The sequence below is a fragment of the Ovis canadensis genome, chromosome 11, assembly GCF_042477335.2.
Source record: "Ovis canadensis isolate MfBH-ARS-UI-01 breed Bighorn chromosome 11, ARS-UI_OviCan_v2, whole genome shotgun sequence".
Taxonomy (NCBI): domain Eukaryota; kingdom Metazoa; phylum Chordata; class Mammalia; order Artiodactyla; family Bovidae; genus Ovis; species Ovis canadensis.
Window position 1 is genome coordinate 56,421,172 of NC_091255.1, and position 23,635 is coordinate 56,444,806.

The following is a 23,635-nucleotide window of genomic DNA, read 5'->3' on the forward strand; positions in this document are numbered from 1 at the left end:
ATTACAGGAGAATTTTGCATGTATTATCTCTTGGTGTTGATCTACATGTGAGGCAGGTAGAGAAAATAATTACTATCCTTACTTTGTAGAAGGAAGAACGAGACTCAAAGAGGTTAGTGACTTACCCAAAGTCAAAGGATTAGTAACTGGTTTTGCTGGCACTAAAACCCAAGTCTTTATCTTCCAGTCCAGCACTTGTTGTGTTACTGCTAAATGCCCAGGCAATGCAGACAAGACTGGAAGGCTTAGTGGTTTTCTAACATGTGACAGTCAACAACATTCTCCTTTCTTTGTCCTCTCAGTCACAGGAGAGACAATGGTGTCTTAACTTTAGTGGGAGACTTTGGGGGAGAAGCCTACTAATAGGGCTCTAAAAATAGAAAACATTCTATAAACAACTGGTGGGAATTAGGAGGGGGATCCAGTGGTTAGGACTCCATGCTTTTGCTGCCAAGGGCATGGGTCTGATTCTCAGTTGGGGAACTAAGATCCTGCAAACCGTGTAGCGAGGCCAAGAAACAAAACCAACTCCAAAACCAAAACCTGCTAACAATTACAGGGAAGCCTGGTGTGCTGCAGTCCAGGGAATCACAAAGAGCTGGACACGAATTAGCAACTAAACAACAAAAGGATTATTGTCAGTGCCAACTCTTTTAAGGGAAAAGCATTTCAGTGCTGACTTTTACTGAACAAGAAGGACATTCCTATGGGCTTATACTCTTGTAGGGAAACCCCAGAAAAGTAAAGGCGGCACTCTGAGACTTTTGTCAATTAGTTTAATATATGTCCATAGGTAGTTCATATTAATGCTTAAATTACAAAATTAGCTGCCATAGTCCAAATGTGTAGAACTTTAAGAAAGCTTTTATTAATCAAAAGATAGCTAAGCATATCAACTTTGATTTCTAAAACGCAGGTTAAAGTTTTGTAAAACAAGGCTAATTTGAGAATTATATAGCATTAAGTAATTCAACTTTATCTTATTTTTGTTATCTTTAATAACTTAATTTCATGAACTGTTAAAAAATATATTTCATTTGCATCTCCCAGCTTACACATTTCTGCACTGACCTAGAGAAAAACCCATGTGGAGAGTTTCCATGCAGTTAAAAAGGCGGCAGCACATGCTGTTTTCACAGCAACTTGTTATTGCCTTGGAACACACTGGCACATAAAGCATCAACAAAAAATACCCACCCACCCCTCTCCCACAAAAAACCCAACCCTTTCCCAGCCCCAGCAAAAATTACCTGGTATAAGCAGTGACTTAAAAAAATGCTTTCTCAGTAGGAAGCATTTATAAAATGCAGAGATCTGAACAAGCTAAATGCTCGTGCAGAACAGATGGGCCTCTCCCCCGAGAGTTCCTTCCTCAAGAGGCAGGAAGAACTCTCTGTAGTTTAGGAAAGCTCATGTTAAAAAGTATGCATATTCATGGCTACTTCTTTGAAGAAATATACCCAGCCTCAACTGTGGAAGAGATAAAAGCAGAAGGAGAAGCACAGGGCCACAGCCATAACAGAGTACAGAGCTTCTCCATGAACATCCGACAGGCTGCAGCAACCAAGGAGAACGTTTGTTGACTTCACGCAGACCACTGATCTCACCGAGGCGAAGCAGGTAATTTTTCATGCATTTGTTACTCGAGAAAACATACAGCCACTTAAAATACAGCATTCACATTGTCATGAGCTCATTGTATCAGGTAAGGAGAAAACCGTGCTCCTAGAAGTTTCCATGTACACGTAAGTATCCTAAAGCCTACAGATCTCCTAGATACTGTCATAAGCACCTCCCACCTATAAACATATACTGAACTAGACTGCTGAGTCCCTGAAATTTCAATACCACATACAGTGTTCTAAATTTTATTTTTTTCACAAGTTTAATGTAGACACAGAAGAGAACACCAAGAAATGTTTATTGTGTAATTCCAATTGTTATTTGTGGAATTGTGGTTTATAGTCAATCTTCATTGCCATTTCAACTGCCTAGCTTAAACAAAAAAGCAACAATCTAATGATATATCTATAAATTTCATGATATTTCTTCAAATCTCAAGCACTAAAAGTACTGATGATTCATGTTGTAATTTTAAAATGTTTTAAAACTACAGATTTCATATATCATTCCTTTTATAAAATAATCAAAATAATTTGATTATCTGGAAGAAAATGAGTGAAACAGACTCCTTCCAATGTATCTATAACCTCTGTAAAACTCTAAGCCAAAACAGAACAGGTGATGAAATAAAGAAACTCTCAGTCACTGGGAAACTTTAAGATGAGAAATGAACTGGTAGCTTTTGTTTCCTGTGAATTTTGAACTTAAAGGTGGCATTAGGACTTAGCTCTCTGGGATGGCTATTACATGGCTTTCACTTTGATTTGTTTCATCTTCATTTGCTTCTTCTCCAATTTCTTTTGCTCACGCCTCAAAGCAGCTTCCTAAAGAGAAAGAGGGAATCCAAACTAAGATTTAAGTACTTGTTTAAAAAAAAAAAAATCAGAACTGAATACTGCCTATACTGTTTAGGCTAACACCACAAATAACATTTCAGAAGACAGTTATAAGAATTGCTAATATGTATGTTGGTTAATGAAAACTTAACTTGAAGTAAAGGTAACTAAAATCTTTAGAGGGAAATTAGACAGTTATTTTGATTTTTCCCAAATACAAGAAACAGTAGCCCAACTTTCATCATAACATATGTATCTGCAAAGGATTTGTATGTCAGTTCAAAAAACCTTAAGACCTTGTTTGATCAGGTTATTAATTATAAATCTCTTCTTATTAGCATAGCCTTTACACCCAAGCCCAACACCTTTCAATCCATAATGTCTGATTGAGAATTTTTATCACATTTTTATTTAGGAATTAGGAGTCTGCTTGAGCGTGTGCTCAGTCACTTCAGTCGTGTCTGACTCTTTGTGACCCCATGGACTGTAGCCTGCCGGGCTCCTCTGTCCATGAGAGTTCCTAGGCAAGAATATTGGAGTGTGCCGCCATGCCCTTCTCCAGGGGATCGTCCTGACCAGGGACTGAACCGCTATCTCTGGAGTCTCCTGCACTGGCAGGTAGGCTCTTTACCACCAGCACCACCTGGGAAGTCCCAATATCTGTGTATATGTTTCTCTACATTTTTCAAATTAAATATGGAACAAAACAAGCAAATCTCCACCAGCAGTGGCAAAAAAGTCAAGGTCATATGTATACATGAGCCATTCAAGCCAGAAATTCATTACAGAATATTTTTTTTTGGGGGGGGGGGAAGGGGGTAAGCTCCTTTCCCATTTAATTCATTGGATCTTCTCATAAGATAACTAGGCCTAGATATTACAAAGTGGTGGTTCTAAAAAAAATACATGGTTTATACCTACAAGCAACTTACAATCTGACTTAAGTTCTGGGCCCCCCTTTTTCTTAAGCCTATTAATAGTTTCAAACCCTAGAAATATTTGGAGAACTTTTTTTTTTCATAGAAAAATGAAAGGCATTATCTATTAATGAGTCCATGTAGATTCTTCCTGTGTATCTATTAAAAAGCCAATTATATTTATAAAGAAGATTGCACAAACACAGAGCTCTATTTTCAGGGGAAAAATATCCATCAACTAAACCAAACCAAATCAAACAAAAAATGATAAGAATAGGTAGGATGAGAGGAGGCCTGTGGTATTCTGGTTACTTCGCTCAACGGCATGACTCTCCTTGGCAACTAGAGTACCATATGAGGGCTCACTTTTTCTTGGCAGCTTGCCTCCTCCACTTCCAAGTATTTTCTTCAATCCTTGAGGTTATTCTCATTAAAATTTGCATTTCTCAGTACTCTGTTTTTCTCTTTCTTTGACTAGCATTTATAAGGTTTAAAATTTTACAGCTGGACTATGGCATCTTAATTCACAAAATATGAGAACATGCTAATGTTTGAAACACAACATTCCACAACCTAAAAACAGACGTTTCTCCAAAGAGGACATAAGATGGCCAATAAATACATGAAAAGATACCCAACATCACTCATTATTAGAGAAATGCAAACAAAACCACAGTGACGCATCACCTCACACTGGTCAAAATGGCCATCATGAAAAAATCTACAGACAATAAACGCTGGAGAGGGTGTGGAGAAAAGGGAACCCTCACATACTGGTGATGGGAATGTAGAATGATACAGTCACTATGGAGAACAGTATGCAGATTCCTCAAAAATCTAGGAATAAAACCACCATATGACCCAGCAATCCCACTACTAGGCATATACCCTTAGAAAACCATAACTGAAAAAAAAATATGTACCCCAATGTTCATTGCAGCAGTATTTACAATAGCTAGTACGTGGAAGCAACCTAGATGTCCATTAACAGATGAATGGATAAAGAAATTATGGGACATATATACAATGAAGTATTACTCAGCCATAAAAAGGAAAGCATTTGAGTCAGTTCTAGTGAGGTAGATGAACCTAGAGCCTGTTATACAGACAGAAGTCAGAAAAAAAAAGAATTTCATATATTAACACACATGTATGGAATCTAGAAATATAGTACTGACAAACCTATTTTCAGGGCTGGAATAGAGACACAGACAGAGAACAGGCTGTGGACACAGCAGGGTAAGGAGAGGGTGGGGAAAATTCAGAGAGTAGCCCTGAAACACATGCATTATCGCGTGTAAACCAGGCAGCTAGTGGGGAGTCGCTGTATAACACAGGGTGCTGAGGGGGGCACTGTGACATCCTGGAGAGGTGCGACGGGGTGACGGAGGCTCAAGAGGGAGGGGACACACGGATACTTCTGGCTGATTTGTGGTGGTGTATGGAAGAAGCCAACATGATATTGTAAAACAATCATCCTCCAATTAAACATAAATTTTTTAAAAATCCTAAAACAAAAGCAACTCTTAAGTTTGAGATTCTGTGTACAAAATAAAAAAATACAAAGAAAAAATATTAGAATTCTCTAATCTATAATCAAAATAGAAATTTTATAAAACAAGTTTATTTGGACTGTAGGTGCATGTGTTGGCTTTTATTAAAAGGCCTAATTTCTTTCTACCTCAGTACGTGTTTGGCCTGAAAGATAATAGTGGAACTTTCAGAAAGGGCTTGTGCTGGGAACAGAATAATTCGTATCATTCACCAGGATCGAGACTCAATCTAACACGGTTTGAACAGGGAAGATTATTCCTCCTTTTTTTTTTAATATTGCTAACTGTCCCAAATGTTGAGAAAATGCTAAGCCTGTGCACATTCCTACACAGAATCACATTTCACAGCCAAGATGGCACCAAGGTTTTACCCCAGCGATAAGAAAAGTCTGTCTTACCTCCAGCCTGCGCTGCTTCTCGGGATCCTCCTCATTCATGATTCGCTCCTTCTCAGCTCTTTTCTTCTCCTCCCGCCGGGACTGGGCTGCTTCCTGCCTCTGCACGTGTGTCAGCTTCAAGAAGTTCTCCTCCACTCGAGCTCGGTTCTTGTCTGCTTTTTGTTTGCCCTTTCCCCAGGAAACAAAGCAATTCATCAGAAATCCATTTCAGTCCAGCAGAAACAAAATCCCATGCAGTATTCTTTCATAAAACCACTCCCACCGAGCAGTTTCAAGCCAGCTAGCAAAGATAAAATCACTGAAATAAGCAAAAGATGACCCCCTCCTCCCTGCTGCCCCCCAACAGTGGGAGGGAAACAACAAAAAGAGGCTCCAACTTATAATAAAAATAAAGTCTTACTTCTCTGTTGAGTCGGAACTTTTTGGCTTTATCAATAGAATAAATCACCATGTTCATCAGGGGTAGTAAAGCCTCCATATCCTTTGGGTAAGTGTTACCTGAGCCAGGCACTGGAAAACAAAACCATTTTCCTTTTGAGTTAATGGCAGCATTCAAACTTCTGGTATTAACTTTTTCTTTTTATATTAATAGGCTCCTTTCTCCAAGTTTCTTAGCTAAAATGCAGCAGCAAATAGAAATTAAAATATATATAAGGATCTCTTATTGAAGAAACCTAATAACCAAGATGCTGGTATGGGGTTAGTTTTATTGTAGTTTTTTACTGTTATCTTTTAGAAAGAAGCCGTATTCTCCGTAAGAACACTTACCATTAAATGTAAACAATAGTGTCCTCTTAGTATCAGGCAGCTTTAAAGGCTGACCCTCCCTGTCATAAAAGAAAAGGCTATTTAGAAAGAACATAAGAGAGAGACTTTCCATGCACATAAGTCACACAGTTCACTTAGATGAACAGATACCTGCAAATAATCAGCATAGTATTTGTCTTGGCATCCCCAAGTCAAATACAATCTCAGAGCCTGAAGGAGCTTTACAGGTCATCTGGTCCTCTTGTCTATCTGATGGATGCCTTCCCAAGTGATCTTTATTCTATCCTTGAACACCTCCAGTGATGTCCCCTCCAGGCAGGATATATTTCATCTCACCTGGGGAGCCAGAAATGAGCCTATATTTAAGTATGAGGCCCATATTTTAAAACCTTTTTATTTTGATGGATTTTAAGTTTTATTTCCAACTCTTTATCTTCCTATAATGAAGGCTATTTTTTTGAGTCAGGATCAGAATAAATTTAGAAATAATCTACTGTAGCATATAATAATTCATTTCTGACTCACCAAAGATTCCTCTTGTAATCTTTGACTTTCAACCTTCCATACCCCACCCCATATAAGATGCTCCATGAATCCACAATGTGATACTTTGCCCACAGTATTATTACTGAGTTGAGCCAGGTAAGGATGATGTAATACTATCTAGAGGCATAAGCAATTTTGATTATCTTCGTGATTTTGATACAAAACTAAAATCCAAACTGGCTTTTTTAACTGTACTCAACTCCACAGTCCTTAGCCAAAAATTTAGGTCAGAACCAATTCTACACCAAGGGTAAACTTAAATGTGCTCTCCTGAGACCAGATATGAAATCAAACATCAAATTTAAGTCCTGAATATGTATGTCTGAACAATGTTTTTATAAAGCCAGAAACTTTACAAGCATTAAAGGTGTCTGATAATATACTAGAAAGAATATAGTCACTCAACCATTAAAGAAGGAAGCCAGGAAAGGCCATGAATTACAAAATGCTTACATTTGCAATCAATCAAACACAAGTCAGACATCACAGATTCACATCATAAATTAAGAAAAAAACAAAACACCCTAGACTGTAAAAGACAGAGATTACTAGTTGTATTTTCTTAGTACCAGCCAGTCTGTAAGACTCCCCTTTACCTCACTGAGTGGGTGGTGCGTACGTGCAGAGACACATGCAGACAGAGGGGGCTTATTCGATTGTTTCCCATAGGTTTTCAATTACCTTCACGATGCATACAGTCAAAGCAAGGAAAACTCATTTGGGAAGGGTAATTGCAGAAGCACCTTGCAGGTATTTCAACACAGAAAGCTAGTGAAGAAAACTGATCAATATTTTTATCTCATACGTACTCTTGCAGAATTTTTGGACCAGAGAACTGGTCTGAAAAATGAATGGATTCAATCTTGTCAGCATAGTGTGTAAGAAAGTGAAGCATCTGAAATAAAGAAAAGGAAATTATTTTTTTTAAAGTAGGCTTGATACAACTCCCTTTTTTCATTAAGATATTCATTCTTTAATCCTCCTTACTTTTGCACGATGTCATGAAGCCTAAAGCTTTACAATGAAACTAGTACCTTTTTTAGTCACACCAGTGATCAAAAGTCTTCCTACTGAGCAACTGAAAATTCATCCAAAATAACGTTCAAAATACAAATGAAAAAAGCAACCATACCCCACCCCACCCCCAAAAAAACAAAGAAAAATACAAAAGAAAGCATGAACATAAAATCTAAACTATTTTCAGGGATTCTTCACAACCATATTACCCAGAACTTACATTTAGAACTGTCTTTTAGCTATCTTATATTTTTACGATAGTAAGATGTGCTGCTACCATATATGACCAAGAGAAAAAAAATAGTTTATTTCTTTCTTTATTTGGCTGTGTCAAGTCTTAATTGCTGCATGCAGGATCTTTAGTTCTGGCGTGTGGGATCTAGTTCCCTGACCAGGGACTGAAGTCAGGCCCCCTGGGGATTGGGAGCACAAAGTCAGCCACTGGACCACCAGGGAAATCCCTATACCCATTTTCTATTCTAACTGAAACTTTAAAAAAAAAAAACAACTAAATGACATGGTGCTAAGGATGAAAGTTGTAGTTCTTTTCCAAAAAGCCTGAATGCCATTAGCAATCCTAGGGACAACTGATTCTTGGTTTACAGAGAACTTCTTGGCTAATAAAATTGCCTTTTTGACAAGTGAGTCTAGTGTTCAAGGAAGGTATTTTAATGGTTGTGTGGGAAAGGAAGATAAAATGGTGAATCTGTACAGTGTAACTTTCAGGGAGACTGCCCTGCACATGGCCAAGGTCTGCAAATGTATGTTTCTATTGTCTTTACCTTTGTGTCCATCATTCCATCTGTGACTTCTCCCATCTCTGACAGGATGGCCAAGGAGTCAGGCAGTCCATACTTCGCTCCTGACTTGGGTTTGTCACTACAAAACTCACTCTAGAGGAAAAAGCGGTTGAAAGTAAGACACGATATTTTATTATGCACAGGAACTTCTTTTCTCAAGAGAATAGGTACTGACCTGTTTCAAAGTGATACAACTGGTCAAGTCATATAATTATCTTATGCCCTGAAGTTGAACTTTTATGTAATAAAGGACACCGTTTCTATATATTGTTTGAGTTAGAAGAACCTGACATACCAGATCTTGCATCTCTTTCTGTAGTCGCACCAAGGCTTTCCGAGTACCAACAGCAAACACGTAGGTATCCATGTCTTCATCATTCATAGTTACTTTTATTTGCTTAAAAAAAAAACACAAAAAACCCCTCACCTATTAGGTTCTATGATAGGCAGATTTCTAAGAGAGCCTCCAAGATTACTGCCGACTGCCACATCCTCCCTGTGAACATGAGCAGGACTTGGGAATGTGGTATTATTGCTCCCATGATATTGTGTTACTTGGAAGATGGTCCCTAATCAGCTGACTGAGTTAATCAAAAGGGACACCGCCCCCCACCCCAGGTGGACTGACATAACCAAGGGAGTCCTCAGAAGGGACTGGGCCCTACTGAAAGAAAGAGTCAAAGTGTGAAAGGGCAATGGAGCGGGACAGGGAGGTGGACGGGAGGGAGGGGTGGGAGTCGGACAGACCACACAGCAAGTGCCTGAGAAAGGCCTCGAGGAGCTAAGAATGGTTCCCAGCAACAACTAGCAGGAAAATGGGAACCTACAACCACAGGGAGCTGAATTCTGCCAAAGCCTGAATGGCCCTGGGAAGAGGGGCCTAAGCTCCAGATGCAAGGCAGCTCTGTGCATTACCCCACCCCCATACCTTGCCCCACGCCTCTCTTCCATTTGGCTGTCCCTGAACTTCATCCTTTACAATAAACTGGTAAGTGTAAAGTGTTTTCCGGAGTTCTGTGAGCTATTCTGGCAAATTATTGACTCTGAGGGGAAGGCTGTGGGAACTCTATAGATTTATAGCTGGGCAATCAGATGTCTAGTGGCCTGGGACCTATGAAGTGTGGGCAATCTTGTGGGTCTGAGACCTTTAACTTGTAGGTCTGGCACTAACTCCAGGCAGACAGTATCAGAACTGAACTGAATTGCTGGCCACCCCGCTGGCATCCGGAGAGTCAGAGAACCGGTTGCTAGCCCTGGAAGCCAGCCACTCCCCAGAAGCAAGTTACACAGTTTTTAACGCTCTACCCTGGACCAGAGAGATAGAGTTATAAGCCTGGAGAGTCTGGTATGATAAAACATGGTCCCATTTCTTTTATTAGCTCTTCAAAAGTTTAGCTCAAAATATACCAGGGAAATGTTAACAGAAGGAGATATGGCAAAGATCTGACAAGACGCCAGCTGCTAAAGAAAAGGTTTTCTACCCTTTGATCACTGAGGGGAAACTACACAAAGTAACATCTTAAGCAGAACTGTCCTGATAAAAGGGCTTAAAAATACAAAGAACTTCTTGTTTGCTGAGGTTGTTTATCATTGCAGGGGGAAAAATAAAAAAACAAAACCAACAAAAAACGGTAAAAGGCTGCCTGGCTCAGAGGAAAAGCAAAGATTAAATCTACCTCAGGAAAGAACTAAAACTGATTACCACAACACAATAATGAATAATTTCTATGAAAAAGATGCTGACGATGCAGCAAAACTTCCTCCTTTGAGTTTCAATTGATGAGGCTCTAAAAATGTGTGGATTAAATCATCTGTGGCCATATTAGAAAAATAATATAACAAACAGTTTTGCAACACAAAAAAGAGAGCTTTTAAATAGCAATTGAGTTTCAGCCAATAAAAATATACAAAATATTGTATATTACTGATACAGCCCTTATTAACCAGATATTATTTGTAGCTCCTGGGTCACCCCCACATCCCCAGTTGCAGCTAGGTGCACACTGAGTGGAACATGATCTGTCTAAACAGAAAATGTTCCATTTTGGAGGGGACAAAGGACACGAGTTGTCACAAAGTCCAGGTATAATCCAGGCAAGAAATGGAACAAGCTCTAAGACATGAAGACGCCAATCTGTACAGAGAAAACCAGGGGACGGATACCTACCACTTGATCACTCACTGGCCTCATCATCCGGGCCAGGACATTCAGTAAGTCCTGCCTCTTGAGGAACTAGAAAACAAGAAAAAAGAAACCCAAGACAACAATTGCAACTTCTACTTGCTATAAGGAACAGACCTTAGAAGGGAACTCACATGCTTTATGGAATACACGCTACATTAGCCAGTCAGTAAAAAGACAATACTTAGTTATCTGCTTGCATGGCGTGCGCGATCTTAGCTCCCTGACCAGGGACTGAACCCAGGCCCCCTGCAGTGGAAGCGCAGAGCCCTAACCACCAGACCACCAGGTAATTCCCCAAAGACGATTTTTAGATCTCATTTTAAGTTCCCCACTTACCCTCAGCTGGATAAGCATCCCCTCACAGCACACCCGGCCAGAACACCACAGGTTGTAAATGTGCTCATTCTCCTGGTTCAGCTTTCCTGTGCTGGTGGCTTCCTTGTTGGTTCCATCATCCCCTGGGGGTAAAACCACTTACCATGATCCGTTGGAAATGTTGGGCCTAATCACCACACTCTCTTCTACTCTGACCCCAACGTGACGGTAACTTTAGGTGAGCAATACTTTGCTATCTTATAGAACTCTACTTTACACATAGATTACAAGAGATGGGCATTATTCCTTTCACTTCTTATTGTCACCATTCAAAAATTAAGGACTCTAGTATTACTTGTGTGTCCTTATCAGTTAATGACATCCAGCTTGGAGTATAAATATCTCAAGAATAGGTACAAAATGGAACAAAGTCAATTTAAGTGTCTGCCAAAAGTTTTTTAAAAAGAAAGAACCAAAACAAAATCTATGTACTAAATAAAAATATTAACTAGTCAGCACTCTCTCATTCTGTCTCTTTTCAGTTAACTTTATCCAAGTTTGCTTTTTTAGCAGCAAAATAAAAGCGGTATTAAGAGTTGTATTTTAGAGCTAGTGTGTGTTAAAGTGTTAAGTCACTCAGTGGTGTCCGACTCTTTGTGACCCCATGGACTACAGCCCACCCCACCAAGCTCCTCTGTCCACGGAATTCTCCAGGCAAGAATACTGGAGTGGGTTGCCATTTCCTTCTCGAATTTTAGAACTAGAGAAAGCTAAAATTCTAGTCATTTCCCCTCTTCATTTAATTCATTAAGTGTACCAAAAAATGTATCCAACCTTACAAGGTAAAGCAGACTAATACACCAACTAAAAACATATCAGAGGAAGTGAAGACATTAAAAGCTGCTTATATTTTTCCTAATTTTCAGGTCAAGAAGTACTGAAAGAGTATACTATTGTGGAAAGCATGGATTTTGGAAGAAGGTAGACTAGGTTCTCATGGCTGCAACTGAATAGCTTAGACAAGTTTTAACATCTCTGGACTTCAGTTCCCTCTTTAGGAAAATAGAAACTATATCCAAGTGAAAATTTTGTTCTCAAGATTGAATAAGAAACAATTTATGTATGCAAAGCACTCAGGAAACATAGTACACAGTCCCACTAAAGAGCAGAAGAGAGGGAGACTTGCTCACTATCAAAGGGAAACGAAGTGTTTAAAGCCAAACAAAGGTGGGGTGAGTTCACCTCATCCCCTACTCCACACAATGCAGGGCTTCCTCTAAGGCACTCCAGCATACACCTCTGCATGCATGCATGCTAAGTATACTTCTGCAGTGGATCTCAAACCAAAGTGCCGAAAACCTGAAGGAATTCTGAAGGACTTCTAAAAGATGAATTGAAAGCATTTCACAAGCTACCAAATATGTCAAAACTCTGCTGTTGGCTAGATTTTTATCAACTTGTTTTGATAACACTGATTACCTCAATTGTATCGGAAGCTGCATAGCAAATGATGAATAATGAAAGAGGAGAAAACTATTTCATAAATGCAATGTATTCATTATGCAAAATCTAACAAAAAAGGGATCCTTGAGAGTGGGGAAAAAAGCATCCTCTTCACAGTGCAGGAAAGCAGTTAGATGCTGATTCTGAGAAGCAGCAGCAGTTCTTACCGCGTAGTTTTCCAGCAGGTGGCTAGACCTACATTAGCTTAACTTACCTACTAAGGTAAAGTTGCTCTCCAAAAGCTCCCTGTGAGTGTTAAACCAGGCCTGAGCAAGGCGACTGTTTTTATTCTTCCCGATGATATAATTCATGATGTAGGCAAGCAGACCAGTCACCATCAAAATCTCTAGATAATAACTCTCCCAGCTGTTCTGGAGGTGTGCAGGAACCTGAGGAAGGACAGTCATGCCATTCAACGTTGCCTGAGGCTTTGAAGGACAAAGCTAACTCAAGGGATGAAGGAGAAGGAGACTACCCGTACGTGGAAGTGGACATTTTAGATAACTGTCACTGAATATGGTTATACTTTGAAAAATGGCCCATTTTGGTATTCTAGGTCGTTTTTGGAAAAGATTCTTTAAGGAAATCTGAGGATAATCAAATGAGATGAAAAGCTGGAAACCCCTCTGTATTTATCTTGATTCTGAGCCCCATCCCCCAAATAAACCCAAAGTCTATCCTCTTCATTCCTTGGTAGATAAAACTAGGAAGGCTAACATAAAAACCGCAGGGGTTGCTTCTCTATGTGCACAGTGTTATCAGAGGAACTGATGTCAAACTCTCTCATGGCTCCCAGGATTACATCGATGCCAGCTGCATGTCACTAATTTTATTTCTGAGATTAATGACAGCAAGAGATTTTGTTTGTCAGTTTTGGATTCAAATCTATATACCTACATCAACAATTGTTATTGGGTCTTTACTTTTGCTAGAAGAAGTATCTGGTTTGTCTTCATAACCTTCAAATTCTTCATCATCATATGGTTCACTCTCGGTATCTCCCTCCTACAAAAACGAGGCACAATCTGTTTCCCCCATAAATGTCACGAGCCATTTTATCTCATTTTTACAGGCACCATTTGTAGAGGAAAACAGAACATGAAAACAGCAAGCACAGGACACAGAGATACGACATATTTTAAACAAATGACAACTCTCCATGCATTTGAACCCTGGGTTCTAAATGACACAACTTCCACCCACCCACACACCAATACACATCTAGCCCACTCCTTCCCTGCTTTCCATAGAGGAGAAAAATACAATTCATTCTTTGTTGAATATAAAAGGTGGCAGCGAACCACAAACATTTAGAAGAGCTCCACCTGCTGAATAAAAATGAACACACAGAGAGTAAAGGTCTCCCTAAGTGCTAGTTACACCATGTCCCATCCTTCTCATTTCCCGAGAAATCAGTGAAAAAGCAGCTTTACCTGGGTATCTGCATCTTCAAAGTCTCCTTCTTGGCTTTCATCCTGCCCTTCCAACTCCACAGTGGTCTCATCTTCATCATCTTCAGTGGTGACCACCCGTTGAGGAGATTCAGTGGCAGAATCTTCCGCAACATCCTCAAATTCAGCAAAGTCATTATCATCATACTCTACGATGTCTTCCTCATCCTCAAAATCATCAAACTTGGCTTCAGAGACACTCCCAAATATCAAAAGGACGACACAGAAAGCATGGAAGCCTTTCATTGCACCTTAAAAATGAGTCAAAAAAAAAAAAGACAAAACCAAAAAACCCTGAATAGACTGCTTTTCTACATATACTGATCACATTTTGTAAACAGTTAAAAAATAAATCTAAGATTCTGCCACTTTTCTTATTGAATACTACTCATTTCAGATAGTATTATATAAACAACAATAAGGTGAGGCTCAAGAGGCCTGGGTTCTAGTCTGGGCTCTCTCATTAGTTATCTGTAAAATCTTGGACAAGTCATTTAATTCCTTTAGGTTGCGTTTCCATTTGTGCTGTGTATTTAGGAAGCATTTTTTTTTTTGAGTGCCTATAAAAAGTTTTACATAGAAACTGGGAAGAGGAATAATAAAAGAATGAGATGCAACTATTTATTAGTTGTAATAAAAATAATACATAAATAGAAAAGCTCTTCAGCATTAAATCAACTTTATATGTGCAAATCATCATCACCAACAAAGCAAATGTTTAAGACACAAAGTACTATGCATTATCCTACAGGCTTTACGAAGAGCAACTAATTTAATCCTCTTAACAACCCTCTGAAGGAAGTAGCTTTATTAACAGGCCCATTTCATATAATGAAATCTGACTGGCAACAAAATGTGCCAAATGATATGAAAATATTAAGGATAACGAAATCATCTTACCAAATGTGTAAGGTTTTACAAAAAAGGGGAGTGCATGTGAGACAGAGTTTGAATAGTAGCTAAATTTTAACCACCAAATCTATTCAGGCTGTATTTCTAGCCCTCCTCTCTTTTTATCTAAATACCAGCCCTACATCACCAAACGTCTAACAGACACATCCATTTTGATGCCTTACAAACTTTTTCTGTATAGTATAATAAATATCAGGTAGTAAATATCATAGGCTTTGTGGGCCACATACCTATCTCTGTTTGGTATTCTTCTTTAAAAAAAAAAAACAAACCTTTAAAAATGCAAAAACAATTCTTAGTTTGCAGACTGTACAGACAGCCTGCCTCTCAGGGCGCATTCTGACCCTGCCCAAAAGTCATCTCAACATCAACAGGTACTTGAATTTCTCTATTTTGATATTAGTATCAGTCCCATATTTCTAGTTCTTACTTGTTGAAAAGAGCAAGATACCTAATTTCTCATCTTCTTCTCCCTTTGAAATCTAACCAGTCACCAAATTCTGGTGTTTCTTTCTTAGATTCCCAAAGCCACCATGATAACCCAAGTTATCACCACCTACTCAAGAAGTACAGTATTATTCTAAATGGTCTTCCCTGTCTCAACTCTCTCCCTACTTCTCTCTAAAAGCTACCATTATTCTTCTCAGACATGACTATTGTTTTATAAGGATTCAATAACCAATGAAGGCTAACCAGTTCCTGTAGAATAACATAAAAACCCCTCTGGCTTTCACTACTTTTCATAAAATACTCCTACCAAAGCAAATCAAACATACTGTCAATGAGCACATCACTGTTTCAGATGCTATGCCAAGAGAATCTAGCTTTAAGGATACGTGTTACAGCATGACAGGAAAAATCTAAAACTGGTTAAATCATGCATATATACAAAAACAAGCTTACTTTTTGTTCATTAATGAATGAAGTTAGAATCCAACCCATGTTGTTTTAGAAGCAAATACTCAAACAAAAAGGTCTGGAAGGTTACACATACATCTACATACAAAGAGTAGTTATTATGCATGATAGGAGTATGGGCATTCTGCATGATTTTTCTATTTTTCTATGATGTTTTTGTAATAAAATGTTCTTTACAAAATAAAAGGATAGTTCTCACACTCAAGAAAAGGCACTGTAATGTGAGGAACAGCTATAGTACAGAGGCAGGAAGCAGCACATTTTAGAAGTCTGGAATGACAGAACATTGGGTTTGCAGACCCAAATGGGATAAAGGAGGCTAAACAGGCCAGCACAGGCCAGATCTTGATGATGTTGCTGTTCAGTGGCTAAGTTATGCCTGAGTCTCTTGCGACCCCATGGCTTCTCCCACCATGGGATTTCCCAGGCAAGAATACTGGAGTGAGTTGTCATTCCCTTTTCCAGGGGATCTTCTAACCTGGGGAATGAACCCGAGTCTCTTGTGTGTTGGCAGGCCAATTCTTTACCACTGAGCCACCAGGAAAGCCCAAGAACATGATGGTTCTTATTTAAACACCACACTAAGACATGTGGATAATGAGAATCAACTAAAGGATTTAAGTAACAGAGTGCCACAATCAGATCTGCAATGTAACCCTGACAGCTCATACACAATCAGAGAAGGGCACCTTAGGCGGGAAAAACTGGAAGCGGCTGAGACAGACCGAAGATAAAACATGACTGAACTGGCAGTGCTATTGGGAATGAACAAGAAAATAGATTTGACAGGTATTTAAAAACTGTATTTGTCAACATAAAGGGACTGAACATAAAGAATGTGGGAGAAGAAGATCCTGGGTGATTCCAAGTTTTGGCTTGATTAACAGCTGGACAAAGTCGTCCTTGAGATAAAGAACAACAAAGGAGGGGGAAAAAAATGGGGGGAAAACAATAAATTAAATTTAGTACCAGCTGAAAGATTTGGAGTATTTTCAAGCAGTATGTTAGATGATTAACATTTCTCTCTTAAAATTGTCACAATCTCAAAAGGTATTATAACTTATTTTACAAAAGAAGAAAAAGAAGCAGTTTGAAATATAAGCCTGGAGTTCAGGCTATGAGCCTAAATTGGAAATAAGATGGTATGAGAATGGATCAGATCCCCAGGGAGTATGAAGAGTTAGATTAAAAAAAAAAAAAAAAGGCCCAAACATCTTGAAACAAATCATAACAGCTAAAAGGCGGGCGTCGTAGGGAGAATTAGAATGGGAAACTAAGGGATGGATGGAGAAAAAGAGACTTTGGTTCAAGTGCTATCGTGTTACAGAAGCCAAAGGAGAAACACATCTCAGGAAACAGAGGCTGGTTTCAATTGCTGCAGAAAGTTCAAGTAAAATATGGACCAAAAATTTCCAAATGTTAACGAGGAAGTCACGATTGGCAACTGCAAGGAAGTGGTGCAGGATGCAGGGAGCTGAGCACTGAGTGAATGGGTGGTAAAAGGGAGTACAGACTAATCTCTCAAGCTGCTCTGGCATTGTGAATATTCTGTATCTCATATTTACAACACCATAAATTCATAAAGGAAATTGGTTCACTATCAGACTATTGCCCAATACCCTCCAACTCATGGCTGCTCAAGCAATAGTCTTAGAATCGGACGAAGTTCATAAATTTTGAAAGGCACCAATGATTTGAGAAGTGCTACCAAGGAGAGGTCAATATTCTATCCTTTCCAACATTTGATCTTTGAGGTTAGCACCAGGGGACATTTTACAAGAAAACACAGATGCCTTCTTGACAACAGTCTCGAAGAGGTTTGCGCTGTGTCTCCACGCACTCTTCAGCTTCATGGGCAAAAGTGGAAAAAGTATAAAAAGGAGCACCTATGTCGGTGGAGTAAGATTTGCTTTAACACATCAGCTCTGGGCTTCCCTGGTGGCTCAGTGGTAAAGAATCCACCTGCCAATGCAGGAGACATGGGTTCAGTCCCTGATCCGGGAAGGTCCCACATGCCTTGGAGTAACTAAGCCAGTGCGGCACCACTACGGAGCCTGTGATCTAGAGCCTGGGAACTGCAACTACTGAAGCCCACAGGTCCTAGAGCCTCTGCTTGGCAACAAAAGAAGCCACTGCAATGAGAAGCCCAAGCACCACAAGCAGAGAAAAGCCCTCCCAGTATCGAAGACCCAGCAGAGCCAAAAATAAATAAATAAATAAAATTAAAAGCAAAACAAAACATCAGCTCTACCATTTGCCAGCTGTACGATCTTGGGCAAACTACTTAAATCCCTGTTTCCCAGGTACAAAAAAGGGAGGTCCATTCACTCCATGCCTCGTAGGGCTACAGTGGATGTGACAGGAGATGGGCGCTTGGCACACATAAGGCCCTCGATAAATAGCAGTTCCTACTACTTCCTTCCACTGTGCCTTATGAAGGCCCTGTGAGATGTAAAAATACTTCATCTTTAGTATTCCCTTTTAGAGCCGTGTTTGAAACTTTTTGAAATAGAGAAGCTGTATTACAGGTTAACATTGGCACAGTCAGCCTGCCTGCCTGCCTGCCAAAAGGTCTGTGAATTTCCACTTAGAATGTTTACACCACAGAAGCACTTCTAAGATAACTCAGCACTGTAACAGAGCCCCTTTAAGGGTATTTAGGTTAAAATTATCCAAGCCATCTGTGCCTTGGCCTTCAGTCGCAGAAGTCTCTCTGCAGGCACCTGTCAACTCATTTCTCAAATGCACAAACCCTGCCGGAGGAGCAGACCCAAGACTCCCTGGACAGGCCACACCGGCACTGACAAGTCCTGTCTGATTTCTTCTCCTAGCTTATTCCGCAATCTCAGCGGTTGGTTTAGTCGCTAAGTCATGTTCGACTCTTTGCAACCCCACGGACTGTAGCGCCAAGCCCCTCGCCCATTGCATTTCCCAGGCAAGAATACTGGAGTGGGCTGTGGTTGGGTCAGGACTTAAAAACGAAAGATGAGTGTGAAGTGTGGAAATCATTCCTTGTTGGCATTTTAGAGTGGGCCTTTCTGACAATGGCCAGACCCTAAAGCTTCTGGAGATCATGGAGACATTCCAGCCTGTCTCCTTCCACACGCTGGATAAAAATGTCTTATGTTAGAAACCTGCAGAGAAGATTCACCACCGAGGTTGCTGCTTCTGTCTGTCAAACCAGCTGGGTCTAATCTCTCCCCAACGCGGAGAATTAGTTCTCTGCTCCATTATTCTTGCTGCCCGCTCCAACTTTGCTCTGCGGGTTGGCATTTGCTCAGAGTTCTGGAAGTTGCCCAAAACCGTTAAAGCCACCCCGAAGAGAACTCCCAACAGAAAACAGGGATTTGGGGTGGACAAAGTTTGGTATGTTCTTAAGAAAATCGGGAAAGGCGAGAAGGCGCGAGGATCGAAGCATGTCACCTAAAGGCTGGACTTAGGGGCTGGACTGGGAACAGGGACCCGGGTAGGCCACGCAACTCAGCGTCACCGCTCGGCCCGGCCAGGCCCCACCGACCAGCGCGTCACGGCCCGCGCCCTACCTGCACTGGGGGCTAGAACCCGGCCCGCTGCTCCTGCGGCCGCCGCCTCTATCCCGCTAGCCTCTGGTCCCGGCCACCGCCTGCAGGGTCAACGCGACTTCACTGCCCCGACGCCTCTAGGACACAGCCTGACCAGGCAGCTCAGTCACGCCGCGCCACTCTTCACGTAGCCTCCGCCAGCCGTTACGTAGAATGCGTGAGGCCTGCCCGCGCCTGCGCGCGGCACGGGGCCGGGACACAGCCCTGGGGACTGCGCGAAACCGCCTGCTCCCCCCCAAGATGAGGCGAGGTGGGGCGGCCGGGAGAATTACATAAGCACCGCCCCTGGGCCGGAGCTGCCGGCGCCTATCCCAGTGCTCTCCGCTAGGGTTCAGTCTAGTTGTCATCACGCTGAACCCCTGCTCCGGAAGTTAAAAGTCACCATGCTCTACAAGACCACGTGTCCAGGGGCACGGGGAGAAATGTCGCCCAGGTCGTATTTGCTAAGGAGCAGAGTTTAGGGAATCGGCAATTTCATGTGCATGTGTTTTCCAATCGAGCCCCTTTTGGGGGATTTTTTTTTGGCGGCTCCCTGCCACTACTACTTTTCTTCACTCCCAGACCCACTCCCTATACGGGCCATGAACACTCCTCACTCAGAAGCAATGGCTGTAAGAGTCTGAGGGGTCTGTGCGGTATCCGGGAGCCTTAAGGCCCAGAGCCCGCGGCGCCTTCCGGGAGCCGTAGACCAGGCTCCGCCCTTCGCCCGCGCTTTCCGCACTGCGCATGTCCGGTTTTGTTCCCCTCCCCCCTCCGTCAGCAACGGGCCAAGAGGCGGTGGCGGCGGCGCCGGCGGCGGCGGCAGCGAAGGGGGCGGAGAGGGAGGAGCGCGGCGGGACGGGGCCTGGACCGCGCGTACTTCGGGCCGTGAGGTTCTCTCCGAGTCAGCGGTAGCAACAGCTGCCTCTGCAGCCACAGCAGCAGGTTTGCGTGAGGTGGGTCTGGACGCGGGGCCGTAACCCCTTGGGGGCACCACAGGCAACTGCGGGGCCTAGTGAGGGCCAGGGAACCGCGGCCTCTCTTAACAAAGAGTCGGCGGAGCTTCCAGGAAGCCGAGGCGCAGGGGCCCGGGGAGGGGTAGGAGTGCGGGACTGAAGACTCGAGGAGCCTTTCGAAGCCTCGTCGCCCTCCTACGGCTCCCGCTTCTCCCACAACTCTTAATGAGGCCCAGTTGGCGGCTTTACGGAGGCGGCGATCGCCCGTCCGGGAAGCGATTTGCAGGGTGCTGGGCTCCGGGAGGCATAGGCACGGGGAGGATTCTGACCCGAGCCAGCAGCAGTTAACAGATGCTAGTTTCCAGATCGGGGGACCTTCCAGGCCAAAGTTGCCAAATCTGAAGACAGTGAAAGGCATAGTCTGTGATCTTTGTGTAGCTTTGAGTGTATCTGTGACTAGCATCAGCCTCCTCACAAAACTTTTCTGCTGCCTGCTAAAGAGCCTTTCTGATGTGGGTAAATAATTTATATGGAGTTGCAAGCTTAGGGCACCAATAATATAAGGAAGAAAGATCATACTTGTCGAGACTTCGGGGGAATCGTAGCTTTCTTATCACCTTAGCGGAAGCTTTGCCCCCTCACCCCTTTGGGCGGTCATTCAGATTCCTCTGGCTTCCCATACATTTTGGTTTTTTGTGAATGATCTTTGTATATATCTATTTTCTGTATACACACCACCGAACTCCTAAAGAGCAGAGATTCTGTTTTAATTCGCTTTAACTTTCCAGAGCCAAGCCCAGTGGAAGGTCTTTCATACCAAAATTCATGTTGAGACTTTTAAGTGGTTAAGGAAAAAAAATGTATGTTGTATTTTCCTGTACCCAGAAGAGACATACTCTGGCCTAATATGCAGTTCATTCACCCAAGAAATATTTTTGTTGATAACTTCTGTGTGCCTGTTCCCTACCTGTGTGCTTGATTTGTGACCCGACCCTCCTGAAACATTGTAGTGAGGGGAAGAGAGAAAACAAATATGTAAATTATACTGTAAGTTAGAAGATGATTAATGCCTTAGGTGAAAAAAAAAAATAAAGCTGACGAGAGGAATGGGGAGATGTTGCATTTTTAAACAGCATGGTCAGGGAAGTGTTTACAGACAAGCTGATGTTTAAGCAGACTAGATAAGGAGGTGAGGGAGTGAGCCCAGCTAGTTTCTGGAAGAATGATCCTTCCAGGCAGAGGAACCAGCAAGTATAAAGACCTTGAAGAGGACAATGCTGGCTTGTTAGAGGAACAGTTAGAAGACCAGCATGCTTGGAGTACTGTGAGCAAAAGGAGGAATTATTAGGAGATAAGGTCAGGGAGGGGAACAAGGCGTTGCAGGGAGCACCAGACAACCAGGACCTTTTAGGCTGTTGTGAAGATTTCATTTTTATTCTGCCTGAGATGGAAACTGAGAGTTTTGAGCAGGGGAATGGTAAGATCTGACTTACACTGTTAATAATTTAGTGCAGTTTGTGGAAGAGTACAGTTCTTTATGTTTTAGTTTTTATCACATCTTTATGTAATCAGCTCTTAGTTTCTTTAAGCCAGCAGAGGGAAAAGAGATGCTTCCAAAACAAGTGTAATCTAGCATTTACTTATTTTGGCTTTAGAAGAATGTGTTGGAATTCTTGGGTTTTGTACAAATTCTTGGTAAAGAGTCAGATTTATAGTGTGTGAGTTATTCTCAAGGCAGATTGTTAGATAGAGTAGACGGTGATCAACTGTCACTAGAAATCTTTCTCGTACTCCAAAAACACAATGATAACGAAAAAGTAACATTTTATAATCATTAGTTTTTAGTCCACTATTCTTAAAGTCATTTGGATCTTATTTTCCACTATTTCTCAAAACATAAACTAGCCAAATTATCTTCCTTGTGTTCCTACACTTATTCTAATTTCCTAGACTTTGCTGTTTCTAGCTTTCCTCCTTGCATCATGCTTCTCTACTCAGCTTATATCTTTCCGTGTTAAAAAAAAAAACAAACAACTTAATCTTCTGGGTTCTAGCTCTCTTTTGAAGCCTGTCCCCATTTGTCAACTTGTAGTGATCTCTGACATCTTCAGTGTCATGTGGCACCAAGGTATGGAATCTCTAAGTCGAAAGAAACTTGAGAAGTCTTAACTTGATATTCTGCATTAACCAATGGAGAGATTGATTTCTGGAAAAAAAAAATGATAAAACATGACAGCTAGTACGCATTGTGCACCATTTGCCAAGCTTTGTTCAGGTGTATTTTTGTGTGTGAATTCAGTTTTTCACACCAACCCTATGAAGTAGGTGATAGTCTCACCATCTTATAGATGAGGAAAGTAAGGCCAGAGAAGCTGAATAACTTCCATGAAGTTCGCATCAAGTTAGCTGGCAAAGCCAGTGTTTAAACGTAGGCAGCTTGGCTCCACGGTCTGTGCTGCTTTACTGTGCTGTTAAGATTTTCTGCTAAATCACATTTTAGTGCCTAAAACAGTACCAAGCAGGTATTGATACTTTATGCTGTCCTTAATTTTTCTGGTTGGCCAAGTTGTGAATCTCCCTAGGTCTCCTATACGTTGAGTAAACATGAATGATGAGTGTATTCTCTGGAAAACAGAAGAGAAAAAAAAAAAAAAAAGAATAAGCCATAGAGTTTGTAACATGGAGCTGGAGAGAGAAAAAAAGAACACAGATAGTTTTGAATAGATGTTGGGTGTTTTAAGACTAGAATAGGAGTTTAATGAAGGAAGTGGCTTTTCTCTGGGAAATCATATTCATGTCATAGTTCTAGGAGTTGGTATTTGAGATGGGGGTTGAAGGATAGGACTTCGGCAGATAGATAAAATGAGAGATCTGGTGGGAACAGAATGCAGGGAGAAGGAAGAGCATTCACCAGAGTGCACGTAAAGCACATTGCCGCAGCGGAGAGTCTCATTCCAGCCTGCTTGAGTGACTGGAGAGCTGTTGAAGGGAATGACAGGATCAGAAGTGTGTGGCCAGAAGGTGAGGGGTCAGGGTCTGGAGAAACCCCGAAAGAGGTTTGAGTGCTCACCTCCTTTGAGTGTGACTTTCCCTAGTTCCAAAATATTAACAAACACCTGCCTAAAGAGGTGGGAATTCTTATTTTCTCTTATTGCTATTTATTTCTGACCCACTGTTACTTCATTTAATACTTTACCTCATAGGGCTATTTCCCTCACTTCTTGTAGGTTAAGGAAGGGAGAGATGTTATCCCTCAGTACCGGGCACAAAACAGAAAGTGATTATTGGTCTACATAAAACATGTTTGTTATTTCTAAGACCCAACTCACATTGCTCTCTTTAAAGCAAATGCTCATACATTTTGCTTATGGTTTTAT

At 41.4% G+C, this 23,635-nt stretch overlaps 2 protein-coding genes across 3 annotated transcripts in view; one reads left to right on the forward strand and one right to left on the reverse strand.

The window, feature by feature from the left end:
* Positions 1–762: 762 nt before the first annotated feature.
* Positions 763–19,689, reverse strand: CCDC47 (coiled-coil domain containing 47). The gene is made up of 13 exons (XM_069541708.1): positions 19,285–19,689; positions 13,895–14,163; positions 13,359–13,466; positions 12,676–12,850; positions 10,980–11,101; positions 10,626–10,691; positions 8,754–8,855; positions 8,441–8,551; positions 7,451–7,536; positions 6,096–6,154; positions 5,728–5,837; positions 5,328–5,495; positions 763–2,447 (listed from the first exon to the last, which is right to left on the reverse strand). The coding sequence occupies exons 2-13, from the start codon at positions 14,156–14,158 to the stop codon at positions 2,367–2,369; spliced, it is 1,452 nt and encodes a 483-aa protein (XP_069397809.1). The 5' UTR covers positions 14,159–14,163; positions 19,285–19,689; the 3' UTR covers positions 763–2,366.
* A 36-nt stretch (positions 19,690–19,725) lies between these two features.
* DDX42 (DEAD-box helicase 42) overlaps positions 19,726–23,635 on the forward strand; it is a 35,344-nt gene continuing 31,434 nt past the window's right edge. Inside the window, exon 1 of one of the 2 annotated variants that reach the window (XM_069541699.1) lies at positions 19,726–20,258. The gene's annotated coding sequence lies outside the window, so the exon portion shown is untranslated. The remainder of the gene's footprint in view (positions 20,259–23,635) is intronic. The other variant, XM_069541700.1, reaches the window with a different exon arrangement.

Excerpts from the sequence above, each read along its gene's own strand:
- CCDC47 (XM_069541708.1), bottom strand. The coding sequence starts at position 14,158 with ATGAAAGGCTTCCATGCTTTCTGTGTCGTCCTTTTGATATTTGGGAGT. Across the intron at positions 6,155-7,450 it reads GGTCCAAAAATTCTGCAAGA|GGAGGGTCAGCCTTTAAAGC; the intron begins GTACGTATGAGA and ends CTTTTATGACAG. Across the intron at positions 2,448-5,327 it reads AGAAGCAGCGCAGGCTGGAG|GAAGCTGCTTTGAGGCGTGA; the intron begins GTAAGACAGACT and ends CTTTCTCTTTAG.